Source organism: Ruditapes philippinarum, unplaced genomic scaffold, assembly GCF_026571515.1.
Source record: "Ruditapes philippinarum isolate M1 unplaced genomic scaffold, ASM2657151v2 ctg2198_1_1_1_1, whole genome shotgun sequence".
In the NCBI taxonomy this organism is placed as follows: domain Eukaryota; kingdom Metazoa; phylum Mollusca; class Bivalvia; order Venerida; family Veneridae; genus Ruditapes; species Ruditapes philippinarum.
In genome coordinates, this window is record NW_026860985.1 from 14,227 (window position 1) to 37,900 (window position 23,674).

Consider the following 23,674-nt stretch of genomic DNA (forward strand, 5'->3'; position numbering starts at 1 on the left):
AATATTCAAACTTTATAGGAGGATTGCTATTGGAAGGAGTTAATACTTTATTTAATTTATGGACTGTCTTACAAATGCTTCATCCTTTATATAAAAAAACACTTTCGGGCATATAATGCTCCGCCTAGCGGTGCTCTTGTTTATACTTTTTATGCTATTTATTTAATTTATTTATCATGAACTGCATGACATTGTCATTTGTAAAGTATCTTCCTTACTACCAACTTTGCCAAATTGTGCCATTTCATGATTAAATGTTGAATTCTGCTTAAGCCGGTGCTAGGGGGCGTGGATGGTAGTTGGCACTTGACAGTACCGTCCATGAACAGGCTCAATCAAACCGAGCCTGCAACATTTTCAATTTTGCCGTTTTGGGTTTTTTTTAGGGATTCTTATTTTCTCTATTTTAGCTCATTAGGAAAGCACCTGAATAATATTCCAAGGTTTTCTGGCTTGATGTTAAGGCAAGGCATAAAGTCTCGTGATAAAAAAGAATAAACAACAAGATTTTACTCAATAATACATTTAAAAGTTTGTGTTTTTTTAAATATAATAAGGAAAAATGATTCAATAAAATATTACAAATAAATAATGATTAATGGCTTGCTAATGGCTCCTTGCCAGTAGCCCTGTGTTGCTGGGTCGTGTTAGGGGGAGGGGGAGCCTACCTTTCTTGTTGATCTTGTTTTTTTTTAAATTTTGACCATTTATTGCAGTCTGCAGACTTTATAACACGAAATAAATGTGCGTTGACGCTATTATAGCATAACATTTTAAAACAGATTCATGATGTATATATTAAATACAAAGCAAATACATTAAATCCTTGTGCTTGGACGTTTTTTATCCAATTCTACAAGTTTTACGTATGCGTTTTATTTTTCCGGGGCCAACAACTTGGGTTAATACAAATGCTCAGCTCAGAACCGAATGCCAGAGATATCCTGAATTTCGGAAACGCTCACAATCCGAAACCTTGTGTCTAATTCACACTGGTGTTCGGATTTTAGAAGCTACACTGCATATACTTATATATAAAGTATCTTGACGTGATAAAGAGACCTACATAAGCAAATGTTAAACATTTTTCAAAAAATATTCACTTATTCTACTACTGTGTTTGAGTATGTATTTAATATCAAGGGCTACATTATATTTATCATTTTCCATTCTAAATTTCTCATTTTCTTGAGCAAAGGCCCATAGCCTACATAGAAGTACCCCTTATATTTTATAATTATTTGTAAAGAATACAAACAAGCCTATTTCATTATATAATTTAAATTCCTGATAAACAAACTTACATTTTAAACGATAAAGAAAATACAATTCGTTGATTCTTTTTATAGAGCCACCTGGGGATTAAATATATAGAAAATACGAGGAGGTAAATAAAAGCTTGTTCGGAATCGCTAAATATATTAACAAAATTACAATGGCCACTCGTTTGCCTGTTCAGCCTTGTGGTATGTAATCTTTATAAACCTATTTTAAAGATTTGCTTTCGCCTATTTTATTACCGTTTAGTTTATTTACACGTCTTATCAATTATTTTAATATTTTGTTTTTGATATTCTAAAACCAATACTATGCCAGAATTGTGTTGTCGGGTGAAAACAACAATGGGTTTTTGTTTTTTGTTTTTTTTTAAATAATTGTTAGTGCTAACCAAAGAAATAACATATATAAACATATCTTTCTGACAGCAAAAAATGTTTCTTGTTTTACATCTCAGTGTTATGCCAATTACAAAATTTTCTACGAATGAAAATAAAAATAATGGTGATAAATTGTAATCATCTTGAACAGAACAATATAAAATGCAAAGGAAATACATTGTAAATAAATTACTAGTTAAGCATATAGAAACTCGGTTAGATGATAACCTTTAATCGAAAACCAACGACTACAATTTGTATTTGATAACTACTATCTAGACAAATTATATGGTTACAGTAGCATGCCGAAAATTGTAAAATATCAAAACAAGACGTTTAAGAAACATTTAATCATCGTAAAAATTTTGTTTTATTTTCTAAAGAGATTTCGATTGATTTTTATTTTGTGATATATATTTTTACGTGATGTTTTCATTTATTATTATATAAACAAGGATAACAATAATAAAAATATATTAATTCTCAAATTATCACATTCATTTATGATATTAAGCTCATTAGATCAAAGAAATAGTACTCTTAAACAAATTCTAAAATAACGTAAAAGAGAATCATTGTTCATGATAATCCTTTTCTTCCTTCATGGGATAGTTAAGGTATGGGGTTTCAGCATGATATATCTAATTCTTTTCCAGGTTTGATTCGAGGAAAATTAAATCTGGAAGGGGCTATAACTGTATAATCATAAAAAAGTATACTCATAAAAATGTTTCTCATTCATGAGCTAGTAAAAGCTGTGAAATTTCATATTGATATTTTCAATACATGTACGTTTAAAGAAAACAATAACCTTTTTATATGTGGTCAGTTAATATTTAAATTTCTCAAGAAAGTAAATGCTTATTATGCCCATAATACAATAAGAATGATGGCTCAATCGCACTTTCAGTAAGAAGAAGAAGGATCATTGGAAGAAACATGTTGAACTCGAAAATAGGGCATATAAGCGGGGGAGAGGGGGTTATATTAATAAATTAAACCAACTTATCATTAAACAAAAGCCGCAAAATAGGACAATCAAATGTATAAAACTAATACAATGTATAAGCAATACGTACTCGCTCACGCTCACCAAAAACATTGAAATTGTTAGAAACAAATATTATGTTTATTGATAACATAGCAGTATTTTATCAAAATTATCATACTTACATAAAGAGGAAAAATCAACATAGAAGCACATGTAGAGAAAAAGAATTAGATATTACTTTACATTACTACCACTTTTCTCCTTTGAAAAAATAGTTCTTTAGTTACAAAATACCTTTACAAAAATGAGATGACGCTAGCAATAGAATGGAATTTGATAATTGGTCTAAATTCGGTGTCATTTGTATCTGACCATCTATAATATTAATCTTAGCTCGGGTATATTGTCTAAAGACATTTAACATTATTGGAGACATAGTTCCAATATCGATTTCTTCTTTAAATATAAGAATAATTGGTTTGTGTAATTCGTAAAATTCTCGAAGTTCCATTTCACACCATTGACTTTGACAAGAATTGGTTGTCACAAAGAAAATTCCAACACAGCTTTCTTTAATACATCGTATTATTTCATCAACGATTGGAAACCCAAGATTAAACTGTTTATTGCCCACACAAAGAACTTCTTTGTTAGTCTGAGTCAATTCCTGTAATGACTCTTTTAATAAATTGCAAACATGCATGACGTCTGCTTCATTGTCGTCGCTAGAATAAGATACAAAACACAAATATTTTTCCAGAATATTACCAAGTTTGAAATCCTCAATAAAATTGTTCCTTTGTCTCTTTCTTTTCTGCTTCCTCTTCTTGTAGTACATAAAACCAATCCCAATTGAAACAAAAATTATTATTGACGCAACTGTTGAAACTGAAGCTATGATTATTTTTGACCGAATGCAAGAAAATTCCGTCTCTTTGATCACAGCCTCATAAATGACAACAACATCGTTATCATTCAAAGAACAAGTCAGGCTTTGATTGAATGTATTTGTCATGTACACGAGTAACCATTTGATAAAACTTATAGATTTACAATTGCAAATGAACGGATTATTCCCAAGATATATTTTTCGATGCTTAGAGAAATCTGTTACAAATGCCTTTAATGTGTTCAATTCAACACCATCAATATAATATATATCATTGTTTCTCAAGTTCAGAAACTGCAATTTTATTAAATGTTTTAATTTGAAACTGATAGAAGTTAATTTGTTATATGACAAATCTAAAATAATTAAGTTGGTGTTGTGAGAAAAAATCGTGAAAGGAAGAAATCTTAAACGGTTTCTAGAAAGAACCAATTGTCGTAAAATTGTATGGTTCATGAACAAATGACTAAACTCTTTAAAATATTGCATATGATGCAATTCATTGTTTGAAAGGTTTAATATTTCTAGTGATGTTACAGAATATAAAAACGTGGGAGATAGATATTCAATGCCATTTGATGACATGTCGATATCAGATAAATATATATCCTCGGGCCATAGGATAGATGAGTTTAAGTAATGTAAGTGATTTGACCTTACATGTAGTGACCTTAAATTGACATTGCATTTTGATAAATCAATAAATGAATTGTTTGCCCTGAATGGTTTGGACAATATACTGTTTAGCGTAAGATTTTCTAGCCTCAATATCAATATCAAGAAACTGTTCGTGTCAGTACAATTATTGTCAAAACTGATATTATTTATTGAACCATAGTCGAAATCCAAAAATCTTGTCTGTAGTAGAGACACATCTAAAACCTTGATTTTCGGAAATAAATTTTCGATGGCAGACTCATTAAGAAAAAAAGTGCTCTGTGCTATAACTGACGTATTAGAAATGTCTAAATCATACAAATCCATAGACATATTAGGCACATACGACAGATCCTTAACTAATAAATTGCATCCACTCAAGCTAAGCTTGTGTATTTTCTTTTCACGGACTGCTTTTATAAATGCATTATCAATTAAAAACAATCGATCACCAGCTGTAGCTATTTGATCCAGAAGCAAAGTATCTAGGTCTTTAACTGTAGAGAGCAATTCAACAATGGCTGATGCATCGAGATAACGACAAAACGATAAGTCCAATGTGTGTAACAGTGATAGTCCTCCAAAAACCTTTGTATTGTTGTTGAACTGGTATAATGGCGCATGTACGCCAAGATGTGATAAAGTCTTTAGTGAGAAAAACTTATAATCATGTAGCCGAAACCCTACATCTTGGTTGACAGTGATATCTAGGAAATCTACAGAGGACCAACTGGCATGTGCAAACGTGCCATTTACGATAGTATCACTTAAGTAGTCCCTGATCATAATGCCTGATATTTTACGAGGTACGACACGAGGTATTTTATTTTCACATACGACCATCGAATTCTCCAGCGAACAATCATCGTCCATTTGGATCCCAATCAATCCATATGTTTCAAGTAGCAAATAAACAAGCGGAATAAAGTGATTATACACACAGTTCCTTGGTTTCATTGTGTCTGAAAACAAATGAATTTGAATATAATTTCGTTACATGTTTAGGAATGATGTTAGGTATTTGAGATCAACTTTTTATAGTGCCATGACTGACGATTTTTTTTAATTGAAGCATATCAGTCTAGTTTTATTCTTGATAATCTTAAGGGAAGGTATTTCGCTATCAAGATTTAACTGATTTTCATAAAAGTGATTTAATTTATAAACATTAAAAGGTATTATTTCATTATTTTTTCGGCTAGACGATTGTAATTAAAGGTGTTCAATTGACTTTTGATTGAACAGTCATTAATATATGCAATTTTATTCGCCCTGATAAAATTAACAATGTCCCTATCTGTATGACTTGTTGCATTATCATGTTGAAAAAGAGTGATTTCTTTGAAACAGTGAGATAATATGCCTTGCAAGAAAGCGGTAGCGTTGTGCATTCAAGTTCCCTTCGATAAGGACGAGATTAGTGCGAAAGCCATATACAATGCCTGCCTAGACCGAGACAGAAGCCCAATCCCCAAAACAATCTCGTTCAAGTACGTAGCAATCTGCAAAAGGTTCATTTCTACTACGTATACTAGAACCCAGCCACCAGCTCGATGACTGAAAAACATCGACTCATCAGATAAAATAAAGCTATATCATTGTTGCCTAAGCCAGCGTTGGTGTGTAAGTGCCCAATTGACACGATTTACGCGGGGACGTCACCTCAAAACGCAACCAACGTATGGTCGACGACCATGTAGCCCACCCATGAGCGATTGCGCACAGTTTGTGCAGATATACGGTTGTTATGTGTACCGGGGGTGTTAGCAGCAGTAACTTTGGCAGTTTGGAAGCTATTGCGCAGTTGGATGTTCTGAATATAGAGGTCTTGGGCACGCGTCACGACGCGTTGTCGTCCACCAGGTGTGCCCTGTTGCTTGAAAAGGTTGCCTAATGCGTCAAATAGCACGAGTAGAACATCCAATATTCATAGCGATGGCATTCATCGCCATACAACTATTAAGCATGCCATTGGCACGTTCGTTTAAATTTTGCGGGATTCTAGGCGTATCAAAATTAAAAAATGGGAAAAAAGACTTTTTTCTTATTGATATGAAAGTCTCTAAAATCACGCTGAAAGGTGTTATAAAATAAACACGAATATACTGATCTGTGGCTGCACGTCAAAAATATCGTTCTGTGGGTTTCCCTGCAAAATGAGTTAAAATCGAGTTAAAATTTGTTTTATCAAACCCTGATATATACCGAATACATCTAGATCATTTGCTCATTTTTTAAATAACACTATATCACCACAGGGGAAGATTCTTTTTTATTTTTGGTTCAGTATATTTTACGTGTTTATTATGAAATATATGGAAAAAGGGTCCCTTGGAAACATTAAATACATCAAATGCAGATTTGGTTTGACTGAAAACCTTTTTAGATTGTATTTCTGTAAAAATAGTAAAAAAAATGGTAACATTGAAAAAAATATATTATTGATTGATTGTGAAAACAATCAGCAGTCATGTAATTAAAGAGATGTAGACAGTTTTAATTTCATTGCTACAAAAAATAATATTATAGAAAAGTGTAATATCAAAATTTCAAAATACCCTTTAAAGCTTTAGTCCGTATATTTTTTATCCATCTACGCATGAAAAATGTACGAAACGAATAAATTGTAATTTTAGTTATAAACACTTCCTTTATCAACTTCCTGGTGTTGAATTACAAACTATAAATATATCCGTACAAGGATCAAATGTATGAAAACTGGTGTGATACAGCAAATCTTGAGTATTAAAAAACAACGTTTTTATCTATTCGTTTTGGGTTAAATAAGGACAGCGTTTTTATCATTCGGAAAGGATATTAAGCGTACTCCATTCGAATCAATGTAAACGCTTATGTTATTGAAATTATGTAACTAATTAGATGTTCGTGGAGATAGCCAGACAGCCGGAACCGACGGAGCAGCCGGAACACATTTTGTCTAGTCCGGCTACTCTCGCTAGATAACAGTAGCACATGTACAGCGGATCATTGGTTTATCCTGTAATGTAGTATGAATTAACCCCTATATCACCCATATTCTCATCATTTCTGCTAGTATAAGTGTGTCTGTCGGAATGACTCACGTACTTTACCGACGTGGAGCCAACAATCGTACTATAAATGGTCATTTAAGTCCATTTTTGGCTGTGAACCCGAGCCTCAATTCGCAGAACCTCATATGGTTGAATGGTTAGGGGGTTCTTATTTTGTATCATCTGGAATAGGCGTGAAATTAAGAAAAGAAAATAAATAAAAAAGTGCCAATCGATGCAAAGTTTTATAAAAGACTTCTATAATCCTTCATTAATCGTACCTCCAAGAAAGAAACTTTGATATTAATGTTTATATTATAACTTCAAAAAGGGGTGTCACTTTTTTGTATCTGATAAAATTGAATAATTGAAAACTTCCTGGATTGGAAAACTGACTTACAGTTAACATTAAATATTCATTGCAAAATTTACATGAAAAGAGAAAGATAAATCATTAAATGTTTATAAATCACTAATCATAAAAAATTTCATTCATTTGATATACTAAGCCAATTCAATAGTTTACTATTTTTACTATGGAAAGCTATTACTGTCTTATTTTGTTCTTTTTTTTTAAATCAATTTAACCATGTGTATTATATATAAGTTCACATCGCCAATATATGAAATGAAAACACATGTGGAAACGATAAATCAACATTTACAATAATAAAACCATACCAACAGTGTATCAGGCATTAAATCAAGGTAGCTATAAATTTGTTGATTTTCTCAATATACCAAAATTCCTGTGTAAATTACCAAACTAGCCATATATAGAACCTGATATCCTTATATGAATCCGAATTATCAATATTTTTATTCATTTTTCAATATATACAATCATGGTTACAGTGTATGAAATCTAAGTATCAATTTATAAGTTGATTTTGCCATTACATGACACCAATTCTTCGATATATGGTACGCATATAAACATAACTTTCTGGGTGCAAAAAAAATTCTTACTTTACTGCCAATTACGAAGATTTCTACGAATGAAAATAAAAATAATGATGACAAAATGTTATCAGCTTGAACAGAACAATATAAAATGCAAAAACGACACATTGTCAACAAATTACTAGTTAAGAATATTGAACATCGGTTAGATGATGTGCTAAAATCGAAAACCAATAACTACAATTTCTTACCTAAACAAATTATATTTTATTATTATTATTATTATAATTAATATTATTATTTTATTCTTCTTCTTCTTCTTATTATTATTATTATTATTATTATTATTATTATTTGCAAGTGAAAATAGCAAACGATTCTATCCTAAAACCTCATCTTATTATCCATTTATGAATATATATTCTGTTCACTGACAAAATGCACGTATCGTACATGTTAATAATACATGTAGTTAGTTTTTATTTATTTCAGAATGATCGTTTTTCCCTATACAAGCTTCACGAGACCTACACATTTTCTTCCCTTGACTACCTCCTCTCGTTCAACAGTATGATTTACCTTCTAAAGAATATGAAGTGAAGTTTCAGTATAAAAGGAGATTATATTAGGGTTTCGATAATACGTTTTTAAATGGCTTAAATAACCTTTCGGACAATGAGTAACAAGTCAATTTAACGCCGTGGAATCAAATTTGTGTTACTGTATACTGTATACATTCTGAAAAATCATACGGAGAAAGAGTAACATTTGTACATTATGCCACTTGAGCTATGTACATTTAACACCATTACATTTTATATTAATTATTAATCAATATTTTTCTCATTAACGTAACGATAGACAATTTTTACAGAAAACGTTATCATGTTATTTGTTTGTTACTTAAAGTGATTTTTATATTCTTTCTTACCTGTTCCTGAAACACAATGATTTGTTGTTGTCCGCCTATTGTTTTCTCGTTTAGTGCACACGCCTTTGCCGCTTTTTATCACATAAACCGCGGCACAGGAGTGTAATAAAGCCATTCAATTAAAACGATAATACACTAATGTAATAACGTGACGTCATTTGCGTTATATACAAACATAGCGTTAAAGCGCGCTAATGTCAATGAAAAATGATTCTTTTTGACAGTTACCCGTTCTTATTTTATATATGTGATAAATAGAATATTATAATTATTTGTGTAGATTCAATACTAAATTTATTGAACTCGTTGAATAAAAGAATATTATGCTCACCCGAGGCTCGCATAATATTATTTTATTGAACTTGTTCAATAAATTCAGTATTAAATATACACTCATTTAATATCCTCTATTTATGGAATAGCACAAAGTGCTACATTGAAGATTCCATGATTACCGCTGTATAAACTTTTCTGTTTTTATATTGAAAATTTTCATAGTGCATTTTAAACGTTCAATTCTGCTTAAACCGGTGTTAGGGAGTACGGACGATAGCTTGCACTTTCCAGTAACAGTCATGAACAGTCTCATTCAAACCGAGCCCGACATATTTTTAATTATGCCGTTTTTATTTGTCTCACATGGTAAAATACTAACTACGACTCCTGGCGTAGGTTCGTCAAGTTTAATGAATATATATAAAAATATGTAAAAAGCCTTCATATTAAAAATACTTAAAATATAACAATACAACAATTGAGCGATGTCAATAAGAACTATTTCAAGAAAATGAATGAAGTGAAAAGAACCTTAACACAGCATCTGAATTCAAAAGAAATGAAATGTTAAAAATCAATGTAAAACTTTCTGTCAAATCTCTTTCATACAACGTATAACATGATTGGACAAACAAAATCAGTTCATAAAATTGCACGAGATACGAACATTATTGTATTGTCTCGGACGTATCCGTGAATTCCCGCTATTAAGCGTACGTTACGGAACCATCCGATCCAAAACAGTAACAAACGCTAACAGACACCACGAAAACAAATGCCATTTGTAGCATGCGCGGACATTAATTATGATTTTCCCAAACAGTGCACGACAAAATGAACGAAACAATTTTAATTTATTATATCAAAGTCACATGCAATAAATTATCCATAACTAAAACGCATTTTTATGTCATATAATGCATTATTTGGAACTGGTGAAATGTTAGGTGTAAAATTGTTTTGATTTAAACATTTAGAGCATATAAAATATGGTACAAAGCCAACAAATATGAGCAGTGAAAAGCAAAAGGACATATCCTTTAAAATAATAACTTTAAGGAACTTTGTTATTATTATTCATACGGTTATTCATTTAAAGTATATTGTTAATAGAATAATTTCGATATTTGGATTCAAATGTAACAATAATAAAAGTATATTAATGCTCAAATTATCACATTCATCTATAATAAGCTCAGTAGATCAAAGAATAGTACTCTTAAACAAATTCTTAAATTATGTAATAGAGAATCGTGGTTCATGGAAATCTTTTTCTTCCTTAATGAGATCTGTCAAGGTATGGGGTTTCAATATGATATATGTAATTCTTCCTTAGGTTTTATTCGAGGAAAATTAAATCTGGAAGGGGCTATAACTGTATAATTTTCATAAAAAAAGTACCCCCCCATTTAAATGTTCTCATTTTCCCCCGGGAGGCTTAATTAAAAGTTTTTGGGGGAAAAATTTTCAAATATTTTGTTTTAATTTTCCCCCCAAAAAAACAGGGTAGGGGTTTAAAGAAAAACAAAAAAAACCCTTTTTTAATTTTTTTGTTTTTTGGCCATTTTAATTTTTTAAATTTCTCAAGAAAAGTAAATGCTTTTTTGGGGCCCAAAATTTAACAAAAAGAATGGGGCTAAATCCCCACAATCAGTAAGAAGAAAAAGGATCGTTCCCAATTTAAAAACCCCCATATTCCCAATTTTATAAACTTTTTAAATTTTTAATTTAAAGAAGGTTCTGTTGAACTCAAAAAATTAAAAGCATATGATTTGGGGTAGGGGGGGTATCTTAAAAATTTTAAAATTTTACTTATCTTTAAAAAAAAACCGAAAAATTTAGTAAATCAAAATGTATAAAACTTATATAAGCAATACGTACTCGCTCACCAAAAACATTGAAATTGTGAGAAACAAATATTATGTTTACAGATAACATAAAAATATTTTATCAAAACTATCATACTAACATAAAGAGGGAAAATCAACGTAGGAGAAATAGAATTATATTTTATTTTACATTACTACAACTTTTTCTGCATTGAAAAATATTTCTTTAATTACAAAATACCTTTACAAAAATGAGATGACGCTAGCAATAGAATGGAATTTGATAATTGGTCTAAATTCGGTGTCATTTGTATCTGATCATCTATAATATTAATCTTAGCTCGGGTATATTGTCTAAAGACATTTAACATTATTGGAGACATAGTTCCAATATCGATTTCTTCTTTAAATATAAGAATAATTGGTTTGTGTAATTCGTAAAATTCTCGAAGTTCCATTTCACACCATTGACTTTGACAAGAATTGGTTGTCACAAAGAAAATTCCAACACAGCTTTCTTTTATACATCGTATTATTTCATCAACGATTGTAAACCCAAGATTAAACTGTTTATTGCCCACACAAAGAACTTCTTTGTTAGTCTGAGTCAATTCCTGTAATGACTCTTTTAATAAATTGCAAACATGCATGACGTCTGCTTCATTGTCGTCGCTAGAATAAGATACAAAACACAAATATTTTTCCAGAATATTACCAAGTTTGAAATCCTCAATAAAATTGTTCCTTTGTCTCTTTCTTTTCTGCTTCCTCTTCTTGTAGTACATAAAACCAATCCCAATTGAAACAAAAATTATTATTGACACAACTGTTGAAACTGAAGCTATGATTATTTTTGACCGAATGCAAGAAAATTCCGTCTCTTTGATCACAGCCTCATTAATGACAACAGCATCGTTATCATTCAAAGAACAAGTCAGGCTTTGATTGAAAGTATTTGTCATGTACACGAGTAACCATTTGATAAAACGTGTTGATGTACATTCACAAATGAACGGATTATTCCCAAGATATATTTTTCGATGCTTAGAGAAATCTGTTACAAATGCCTTTAATGTGTTCAATTCAACACCATCAATATAATATATATTATTGTTTCTCAAGTTCAGAAACTGTAATTTTATTAAATGTTTTAATTCGAAACTGATTGAAGTTAATTTGTTATATGACAAATCTAAAATAATTAAGTTGGTGTTGTGAGAAAAAGTCGTGAAAGGAAGAAATCTTAAACGGTTTCTAGAAAGAACCAATTGTCGTAAAATTGTATGGTTCATGAACAAATGACTAAACTCTTTAAAATATTGCATATGATGCAATTCATTGTTTGAAAGGTTCAATATTTCTAATGATGTTACAGAATGTAAAATCGTGGGAGACAGATATTCAATGCCATTTGAAGACATGTCGATATCATATAAATACATATCCTCTGGCCATAGGATAGATGAGTTTAAGTAATATATGTGATTTGACCTTAAATGTAGTGACCGCAAATTGACATTGCATTTTGATAAATCAAAAAATGAATTGTTTGCCCTGAATGGTTTGGACAGTATACTGTTTAGCGTAAGATTTTCTAGCCTCAATAGGTATTTTAAGTAACTGTTCGTGTCGGTACAACTATCGTCTAAACTTATATTATTTACTGAACCATAGTTTAAATCCACAAATCTGGTCTGTAGTAGAGACAAATCTAAAACTTTGAGTTTTGGAAATAAATTTCCGATGGCAGACTGATCAAGTAGAGTGCTCTGTGCTATAACTGACGTATTAGAAATGTCTAAATCATACAAATCCATAGACATATTAGGCCCATACGACATATCCTTAAATAATAAATTGCATCCACCCATGCTAAGCTTGTGTATTTTCTTTTTATGGACTGCTTTTATAAATACATTATCAAATATAAAAAATCGATCACCAGATGTAGCTATTTGATCCAGAAGCAAAGTATCTACGTGTTTAACTGTAGAGAGCAATTCAACAATGGCTGATGCATCGAGATAACGACAAAACGATAAGTCCAATGTGTGTAACATTGATAGTCCTCCAAAAACCTTTGTCTCGTTGTTGAACTTATAATATGGCGCATGTACGCCAAGATGTGATAAAGTATTTAGTGAGAAAAAATTAAAGTCATGAAGCTGGAAAAATACATCTTGGTTGACAGTGATATCTAGGAAATCAACAGAGGACCAACTGGCATGTGCAAACGTGCCATTGACGATAGTATCACTTAAGTAGTCCCTGATCACAATGCCTGATATTTTACTAGGTACGACAAGAGGTATTTTATTTTCACATACGACCATCGAATTCTCCAGCGAACAATCATCGTCCATTTGGATCTCAATCAATCCATATGTTTGAAGTAGCAAATAAGCAAGCGAAATAAAGTGATTATACGCACAGTTCCTTGGTTTCATTGTTCCTGAAATAAATGACTATAAATATGATTTCGTAACTTGTTTAGGAATGATAGAGGTGTTGGAGACTTTTAACAGTGCTATGATTAACAGTATAGCAGTCTAGTTTAAGGGAAAGTATTTTGATATTCAGATTTAACTGATTTTTATAAAAGTGATTTAATTTAAAAACATCAAAGGAATTGTTTTATTAATTTCTGCGGCGAGACGATTGTCATTAATAATCTTCATTGAATTATTAAAATGATGCATTATCGTACAAGTCAAATATGTTTATCTGTTGTCATTTCAACAATCAATGAAGGAATGCTTAGATTGATTGTCTATGTAAAATGTGTTTATGTTTAATAGACGAATCAATAATAACACAATAATAAAGGAATAAACTTTGTTAAGATCAAATAATTTCAGTGCAAAGTATTCATCAGAAGATGTATTGCAGGGTTCTTCCACAAAAAAATAAAGCATTTATATAAAATGTTAATTACATGAAATGCGACTAATTTGCACTAACAAAATTGGTATTTGCACTTTACGAAATGTATACATGTGTTAACTATTTATATCTGTTTACTCTTATCAATATTAACTTGGCATTTACAGCAGCATCAATGGGCACTGACTGTTCATGATATATATACTGAACAATAAAAGAAACTTCCCATGTATTTAAATGCAGATATACACAAATATGAAAATCAGGATTAAAGATGATTCATACTGTATGTATTGAAAGAGTTTTCTTTGCATTTTTTGTGAAAAAAAATGGCTGAGGGTTTATCCAACTGTAGTGATAAGGAAGTTAAAATTAAGAAGATGTCGCTCAAAAAATCACAAATAAATATCGGATATGACAACCTTGAGCGGCATCGTTAGCGCATAGAACGGATAAGCGTATTAATTTCGGCTTGTGGAATGTTGTTCTATTACTAGATACAGGCTTGTTTTAGCTAAATAACGTTTGACGGTGAAATATGACGACGTCTTACACGCTGGTACATATTATCCCAAAGGTGTTCAATGGAATTTAAATCAGAGCTTTTGGCAGAACAGTCATTAATTTATGCAATGTTATTCGCCCTGATAAAATTAACAGTGTCCCTATCTGTGCTTATGGCATTTTTATGTTGAAAAAAAAGAGATATTTGAATTATTTTGAAACAGTGGGATAATGCGCTTTGCAAGAACTCTACAGCGGTAGCGTTGTGCATTTAAGTTCCCTTCGATAACGACGAGATTAGTGCGAAAGCCATGTCAATGCCTGCCTAGACCATGACAGAAGCCCAACCCCCAAAACGATCTCGTTCAAGTACTACTGTATACTAGAACCCAGCCATCAGCTCGATGAATAAAAAACCTCGACACATCAGAGAAAATAAAGCTATTCCATTGTTGCCTAAGCCAGCGTTTGTGTGTAAATGCCCAATTAACACGATTTACGCGGGGACCTCGCCTCATAACGCAACCAACGTATGGGCGACGACCATGTAGCCCACCATTGCACAAGCGATTGCGCACAGTTTGGCAGATATACGGTTGTTATGTGTACCGGGGGTGTTCGCAGCAGTACCTGTGGCAGTTTGGAAGCTATTGCGCAGGTGGATGTTTTGAATATAGAGGTCTTTGGCACGCGTCTGGACGCGTTGACGTCCGCTGTGTGGTCGATCTTTTTTATGCCCTGTCACATGAAAAGGTTGCCTAATGCGTCAAATATCACAAGAAGAACATCCAATATTTATAGCGACGGCATTCATCGTCATAGCAGCATTAAGCATGCCATTTGCTTGTTCGTTTAAATTTTGCGGAATTCTAAAATTAAAAAATGGGGAAAAAAAAGACATTTTTCTTATTGATATGAAAGTCTCTAATATCACACTTAATGATTTTATAAAATATGCACGAATAAACTGATATGTGGCTGCACGTCAAAATCGCGTTCTGTGGGTTTCCCTGCAAAATGAGTTAAAATCGAGTTAAAAAATGTTTAATCTAACACATAATCATTTGCTTGATATAAACCGAAGACATGTAGGTCATATGCTCATTTTTTAAATAACACTTTATCACCACTTAAACACAGGGGGAGATTCTTTTTTATTTTTGGTTAAGTATATTTTACGTGTGTTTTATGAAATATGTTAAAAAGTGTGTCTATCGGAAGCATTAAATACAGCAAAATTACATTAAAAATTGCAGATTTGGTTTGACTGAAAACCTTTTTGGATTTTATAAATATAAATTGTATTTCTGTAAAAATAGTAAAGTAATGGTAACATTGAAAAAAATATCATTGTTTGATTGTGAAAACGATCATCAGTCATGTAATTAAAAGATGTAGACTGTTTAATTTCATTGCTACAAATAATAATATTATAGAAAATTGAAATATCAAAATTTCAAAATACCCTTTAAAGCTTTAATCCTCCGTTTATTCTTTATCCATCTACGCATGAACAATTTATGAAACGAATGAATTGTAATTTTAGTAAAACACTTCCTACATCATCTTCCTGGTGTTGAATTATGAAATTTTGTTTTTACAGTATGCATATACCCATATTACAAGGATGAAATGTATGAAAACTGTCTGGTGTGATACAGCAAATCTTGAGTATTAAAAAACAACGTTTTTATCTATCCGTTTTGGGATAAATAACGACAGCGTTTTATCATTCTGAATTAATATAAAGCGTACTCCATACGAATCAATGTAAACGCTTTTGTTATTGATATTATGTAACTAAATAAGATGTTCGTGGAGTTAACCAGAAAGCCGGAACCAACGGAGCAGCCGGAAAACATTTTGTCTCTCGGCTATAGATTTACAGCAGCACAGGTTCAAAGGATTTTTGGTTTATTTCCGAAATGTATTAATGAATTTACCTTTCACCCGATCCTCGGCCTTTCCGCTGTTATAGGAATTACTTACGTATTTTACCGACGTTGAGCCGAAAAGCGTACTATGAATTGTCATTTCATTTAATTTCTCGTTATTTCGGACTTGTCCTTTTGAGCCAAAGTCTCAATTCCGCAGAACCTCATATGGTTAAATGCTTAGGGGGTTCTAATTTTTGTATCAGCTGGAATAGGCTTAAACATTAAGAAAAGAAAATAAATGAAAAAGTGTCCATCGATGCAAAGTTTTATAAAAGTTTTCTATAATCCTCACTTAATCATACCTTCAAGAAAGAAAATTTGATATTAATGTTTATATTATAACTTCAAAAAGAGGTGTCACTTTTTGTATCTGATGAAATTGAATAATTGAAAACTTCCTGGATTGGAAAACTGACTTATAGTTTACATTAAATATTCATTGCAAAATTTACATGAAAAGAGAAAGATAAATCATTAAATGTTTATAAATCACTAATCATAAAAAAATTCATTCATTTGATATACTAAGCCAATTCAATAGTTTACTATTTTTTACTTTGGAAAGCTATTACTGTCTTATTTTGTTCGTTTTTTAAATCAATTTAACCATGTGTATAATAATTATATAAGTTCACATCGCCAATATATGAAATGAAAACACAATCGGAAACGATAAATCAACATTTACAATAATAAAACCATACCAACAGTGTATCAGTGCATAAAACCAAGGTAGCTATAAATTTGTTGATTTTCTCAATATATTATACCAAATTCATGTATATGGTACCAAAGTAGCCATATATGGAACCAGATATTCTTATACGTATACGATTTATCCTTATTTTATTCATTTTTCAATATATACAATGACGGTTTCAGTATATGGAATCTAAGTATTAATATATAAGTTGATTTTGGCATTTTAGGATACCAATTCTACAATATATGTTACCAAAGTAGACATGTACGGAACGATAGGTCCTTACATGAAACTGAATTATCATTTCATTTAATAATAATTATATGAAATCATTTAATCAATGTATGGAACCGAAGAAGCAATATACAAGTTAATTATAACATTAAATGGCGCCAGTTCTGTTCTTCAATATATGGTTCAGACTGAACAACAAAAGACCAACAAGGAAGGGCGGTATTCAATAAAGACATACGAGGTATGTTCAAAAAGTTCGTGAACTTTTGATGTCATTTTTTACTTGGATCATGAAAACAAACTTAGTTGATATGAATCGAAAGAGTGTCTTTATTTCTAAAAGTAGGATTTACTATTATTGTAAACTTTAATTTTCTTTACGAGCTATGTGCTCTTTAATAATCATGGTAACGCTACATCGGCGCACGCCGAAATTTTCATAATTATAATGTTGAAATGTAAACAAATGTTGAAACAAACTGAATGGTCATTTCATGAAATAAACTACAAGTTTATCTATTAATATTTAAATGACATAAATCTGAAATTTGACATTGTTTGGACGTTGAATGGCTGAACAAATCGGTTTTGGGCAGCAGTAGACGGTCGGGTAAATTGCGAAATATGAAGCACGTTTAAAAGTAGAAATGCACGCTTTTGGAAAATTTTAATAACAAAAGTGGTATATTCCTTCAAATAGATATGAGGTTGTTAAATGAACGAGGAACAATGAGTTGGTGAGCCAGTCTCTCGGTTTCAGGTGGCGCAATCGATACAAGGACGGCGAATACATGATAATAGACAGAAATGGCGAGCAAGAAAGCGGCAATTTGTTAGGACGTTTTTAACGTCAAAAGCAAATGATTTACAGAAAGACAGACATTATGAAAGTTTTGTTTACGCACCAGCGTGCGCCGGATCGTGTATCCCTTGTGATTTATAAAATGTTATTTGTAAACATATTGTATTGATTTTTTTAACTATATATTAAGGACATATTCCAATATCTGTCTCTTGTAAAATCGCGTAAGCAAATTAAAAGATGTAAACAGTAGAACCGCAGTCCACGAACTTTTTGAACAGCCCTCGTACGTTCAACCCTTTCAATATGTTTGATATTTTGTAATTCAAGAAAGAAAAAAACAGACGTTTTTTAATGTTGATAGTGTCAATGTATGGTACAATGAGATTACTTTTAGTAGCTGCACATATGACAAACGTTTCACTGTGAAATTATTCTAAATTCAGTGGTTTAATTATATCGTAAAGATGCCGGAGAATATAATTTGATGATACTTTGGTGTCTGGTATCACTTGTATTTTACCGACTACTGTAAAAATCATTTTACCGCTGTAAATTATCGGAAGATTTTTAACATTATAGCATAAAATCGGCTATTTTTCCCTCTTTTGCCCATGTTAAAACGGGACCAAAACCATGTGTTAACATAGTCACGCGCTCTTGTTATAGCCCGGTTTTACCTATGCACAATACATACAGGGCCCAGTAAACAAACAAAAAATTGACGATTTGACGTTCGCTTACAAACCTTGTTAAAAGAAGGGAAACACATAGCGAACAGCATGGATCCTGATCAGACTGCGCGGATGCGCAGGCTGGTCTGGATCCATGCTGGTCGCAAACCCATTATGTCGATTTTGTCGTGACGCGGCTCATTTGTAGCTGATTTGCTTACCATCAAGAGCCCCGCAGACATGAGGAAAATTCCACTTGGTTCGGAAGTCATCTGCAATCTGCTGCCATTGTTCAGCAGTGACGACGGCTGGCAGCACCTCTTCAGAGTACTCCTGTATTATAGCATCCAAAACTTCAGGGACGAATTTACTTATTGTGTTACTTCCCCACTCGGAATGAGTACATCAAGTCTGAATACGAGGCTCCAGTTGCGAGATGACGAAGAGTGACCGCCAACTTCAATCCAGGCTCCAGGGCTTCCCTGAAATAGAGATTGAACAATGATAAGTAATAACTAGCCTACTATGATACAACGGTATTAAAATTTCTTAAATATTAGTGACAATTGCACAGATCTGTAGAAGTCAAATGGTTGGAAAAGTAATTCGATGACTAATTATTTCAGAAATACGTGAAAATGATGGGGATCGAACCCATGATTTACCTGAAGTTTGTGTTCTTTTTCTGAATTCTGGGTGATATGCGATCAACAAGCTCCCCAAACATATCAGCGTCTACCCTTAGGAAATTTTTGTATCCTTTTGGGTCCTCCCTGTTTAGCTCCTGTAGCAGTTGCTCATAATGCCCATACAGTGGTCGTCGTGCAAGCCACTGCTTCATCAATATTTTACTGCGCATTTGTCGCCTACGTCTATGCCTACGACCCTCAGCCTCTTCCTCTTGTTCCAACTCTAGCACAGCAATGGCCCTGTCTCTCTGGAGCTCTAACCATCTGGCCCACAACTGCTTGTGCTCAATCTCCATAAATATTTATACTATGCTGGACACAACATATACTATGAAGTTTCAAGATGAAGTGATAATGATCAACACTGTTTGAAGTTTTTATTCTAAAAGTTTTGGTACACGACTGTTCACGACCTTCTACGACTCGAGTACGACCATGACGATCTGGTCGGGGAAAGATCTGACACCGACCGAGCAGAGATCCAGTAGGTCGAGTTGAGATCGGGTAGGGATCGTGTAAAGGTCGGGATGATCGAGCGGAAATCGGAAAGGTGGTCGGGTTGACGTCGTGAAGGAGTCGTGAATAATCGTGTGGGAATCGTGTGTGATTGACAAGAGGTCGAGAAGAAGTCGTGTATACGCCTTTAGTCGAGCTTGGTCGGGCCTGATCGGGGAATTTGGGTGATCGGGATGATCGAGTTGATCTGATCGGCAGTGGGAACCCAGCATAAGTTTCAGGTCTGCAGTTCTTAAAAGAAATTGTAGGATCCATTTGGGTTTCTCTGCAGCCGTAGACATATGAGCCGCGTCAGGACAAAACCAACATAATAGGTTTGCGACCAGCATGGATCCAGACCAGCCTGCGCATCCGCGCAGTCTGATCAGGATCCATGCTGTTCGCTTACAAACCCTATTACAAGAAGATAAACTGATAGCGAACAGCATAGATCCTGATCAGACTGCGCTATGTTGGTTTTGTCATGAATCATATCTAAAATCTTCAGAGCAGGCAACAATGTGCCTAAGATATCCCATTGATTTGCTCCTGATGTTTAGAAGTGTTTAAGTAATTCATCTATTTATTTCATATTATATTGTTAACCCATCAAAGAATCATTTTATACTAATCATAAGCAGCTTTATTTATAAACTCGGTGAATGTATTTATGACTGTCTAAAAACAAAAGTTGCTATATGTAGAAAAGCAACACAATAGATCAGGACTCAAGCATACCAAGAAGAAACAAAACTTTGATTTGTTAATTGTATTTTGTTTGTTTGAATCAGAAAATTCGAACCACGTGTTAACCTATCTACCCAATTTAACTTAATCTAAATAATAACATCATATTCGTAGTGATTTCAACTTTCAATTCTGCTTGAGCAAGTGGAAGTGTATGTGTGGATGGTGGGACTTTACATTCTTCACAGCCTTCCATTCACAAAGCTATATTTATGTCGAACTTGTAAATATTTTAATTTTGTCATGATTGGCGACCTGAAAGGTTCCTCCTTTTACTGAACAGAACAGAACTTTCTCGGAGAACATCTGTAGATACAAGTTTATTTGTAACACTTGTAAGGCAACTTTTGTATAGAGATACATATGAAGCAATTATGATTACTTGATACCAAATAGCTTCGTAATGTGACATAGGTTCTTCTATCTTTTTGAAGTACATTGCATCATAATTGTAGCACGTGAATATAAAACTTCACCAAAATGTTCTTTCTAAGCAAAACAATTTTTTTTAGAAAAATACAACTTTGAATTATACCAAAATAAATTTTATAACCCTGTCTTAATTTGTGAACCTTTCTATTTTTTGTAGATTTTTTTTTATTATTATTTGCTGTCAGATCTTTTGAATAAAGGATTCCATATGTGTGATTTGCTCTTTAAAAATACATATATATTTCAATATCAAAAAGGGCGTTAACACTTCACACTGTCAATGAATGGTTCACTGATACATTCAATAAGGCAGGTAGATAATTTATAGATATTTTAGAGGGATATCAGGCACTCTGTAAATTTACTTTAAGAGTTCCACTTGTAACTTATAGATAAGAAATTGAAATTTATAATTTTAAATGCGTCATGTTTGTACTTTAACGAGTGATTTGAAGTATACCTTTCATACACTAGATACCTTTCAAATGATAAATGGAACAATTTAGCGCTACAAACTTAAAGTGACATTATGCCCATGCAAGGGCATAAAATGAGTGAACAGGTGAAAATCAAAAGATGATTCTATTTTGCATTAATTCCATTCAATTATATAATTCACTTGGAGCGAACGATAAAAAAACATTAATGTGATACAAGGAATGCCTGCATATGTTCATCAGAATTATATTTTATCCTTAGGATACACACATTCTAAGAACTGTTGGTTTAACACCATTTTAACAATCTTTTAAAATATACAGCTGATCTTGACAATGAAAAAAAGGCATTTTTATAGTTGCGTTGAAACAATATTACTATTTTCTCAAACTAACAGGACGTTTATAGAAGAGGCATTTTCATATGCTGTTTTATTATTCCTTTTCAGTGTACAATTTTAATCATGTATTTTCAGTATATGATTGCAGTACAGGATTTCCTTATTCATTTTGCATTTTGACTTTTTGTTCACCTTTTCCATTTTGCATTTTAGTACGCATTTTCCATTTTGCCTTTTGTACACTTTTCACATTTGGCCTTTTAATACACCTTTTTTAGTTTGCCTTTTTGTACACCTTTTCCATTTTGTCTTTCTTGCAATTCACATTATTTATTTGCCTTAAGGTGTTTTAAATTCCTATCTAGAATTGCTCATATTCAGCTCTTACCTTTTATACCAAGACAAAATTACCAAGTCAGAAATGTAAAAAATATATATTATAATGAAATATATCATAATTTTTTTTTAAAAATACTGACACCAAACATTACTAAAAAGTTATTGTATTTCATTTTCATTAAGTCATTATTTATTATGCTTACTATAAATATCATTGACAGTATACCTACCAACTTTTCCAATATCGTCGTTCGGCAAGAATCAACCAATCGATGTACCCGGGGTGTTTCCTACCCTAATTATGACATTGCGAAGGAATCATACTTGTAAGAAGTGAACCAATGTAGAGTATGTATATTATTTATTAAATGGAATGTATGTCACTAATAGGACTCGTACTGAGTCTTAAACTCTCGACGCTGTTGTGTTACATATCCACTGGAGTATTGCTCCAGACGAAACACATTACATTGTTGTATGTAGATATTATCAACCACGTTAAAACAGCCTCAAACTCAATTTAAAATGTCAATTATCTGTACAAACAAGGTAATCCTTCACAAAATTATAACAAAAACTAAATATGTTATATATTTGTTCATGAACTATTTCAAGACATTCATGAATCATGGTAATTTTAAACGATGAAAGATATGGATATCATTAGGAGTCATGGACAAAAATATAGAATATAATATGGGCCATGCAATATTTATTTAAATAATGCAACAATAACATGTTATTATGACATTGCAAAACTATATATAGTAACATTGCATGTAATTTATGAATTAGAAAATCTGTATCAGAGGAGACCTTTTAAATATGTATTGTAAAACAATGTATATGTAGTTTGAAAAAGGGGAGGTCAACCGGGGAATAAGTTAATAACGCATATATATTTCAATTTATAATGCTCATGTGAGAATAGTGCAAAATGCCACGTACTTCCTCTGCTAGTATCGACTAAAGCAGTATTCATTAATTCACGCAAAAACCTTTAGAATCATTGACAAACAAAATGAATAATGCAACAACATGCAGATGAAGTATGGTACAATAATCTTATGACGTCACAAAACCTTTGCCCCAGTTGTTGATCCTGATGTACACTGATTTGCTCCAGATATGCTCCAGATATACATTGGTTTGATCCCAATATACACTGATTTGATTCCAATATATACTGATTTGATACTGATATACTCTGATTTTATCCACATATACACTGATTTGATATTTGATCCTGATATACACTGACTTGTTTGTGATTTTTCAAATAATCTTTTTT

At 32.2% G+C, this 23,674-nt stretch overlaps 1 protein-coding gene across 2 annotated transcripts; it reads right to left on the minus strand.

The window, feature by feature from the left end:
- Positions 1-1,874: 1,874 nt before the first annotated feature.
- LOC132714130 (toll-like receptor 6) lies at positions 1,875-16,160 on the minus strand. 2 transcript variants are annotated; one of them, XM_060696897.1, is made up of 2 exons: positions 16,019-16,160; positions 1,875-5,157 (listed from the first exon to the last, which is right to left on the minus strand). In XM_060696897.1, the coding sequence occupies exons 1-2, from the start codon at positions 16,062-16,064 to the stop codon at positions 2,933-2,935; spliced, it is 2,271 nt and encodes a 756-aa protein (XP_060552880.1). In that variant the 5' UTR covers positions 16,065-16,160; the 3' UTR covers positions 1,875-2,932. The 2 variants fall into 2 exon arrangements, with proteins under 2 accessions (XP_060552880.1, XP_060552881.1); XM_060696898.1 differs by lacking the exon at positions 1,875-5,157 and adding an exon at positions 11,333-13,618 and having other exon boundaries at positions 16,019-16,138.
- Positions 16,161-23,674: the final 7,514 nt, after the last annotated feature.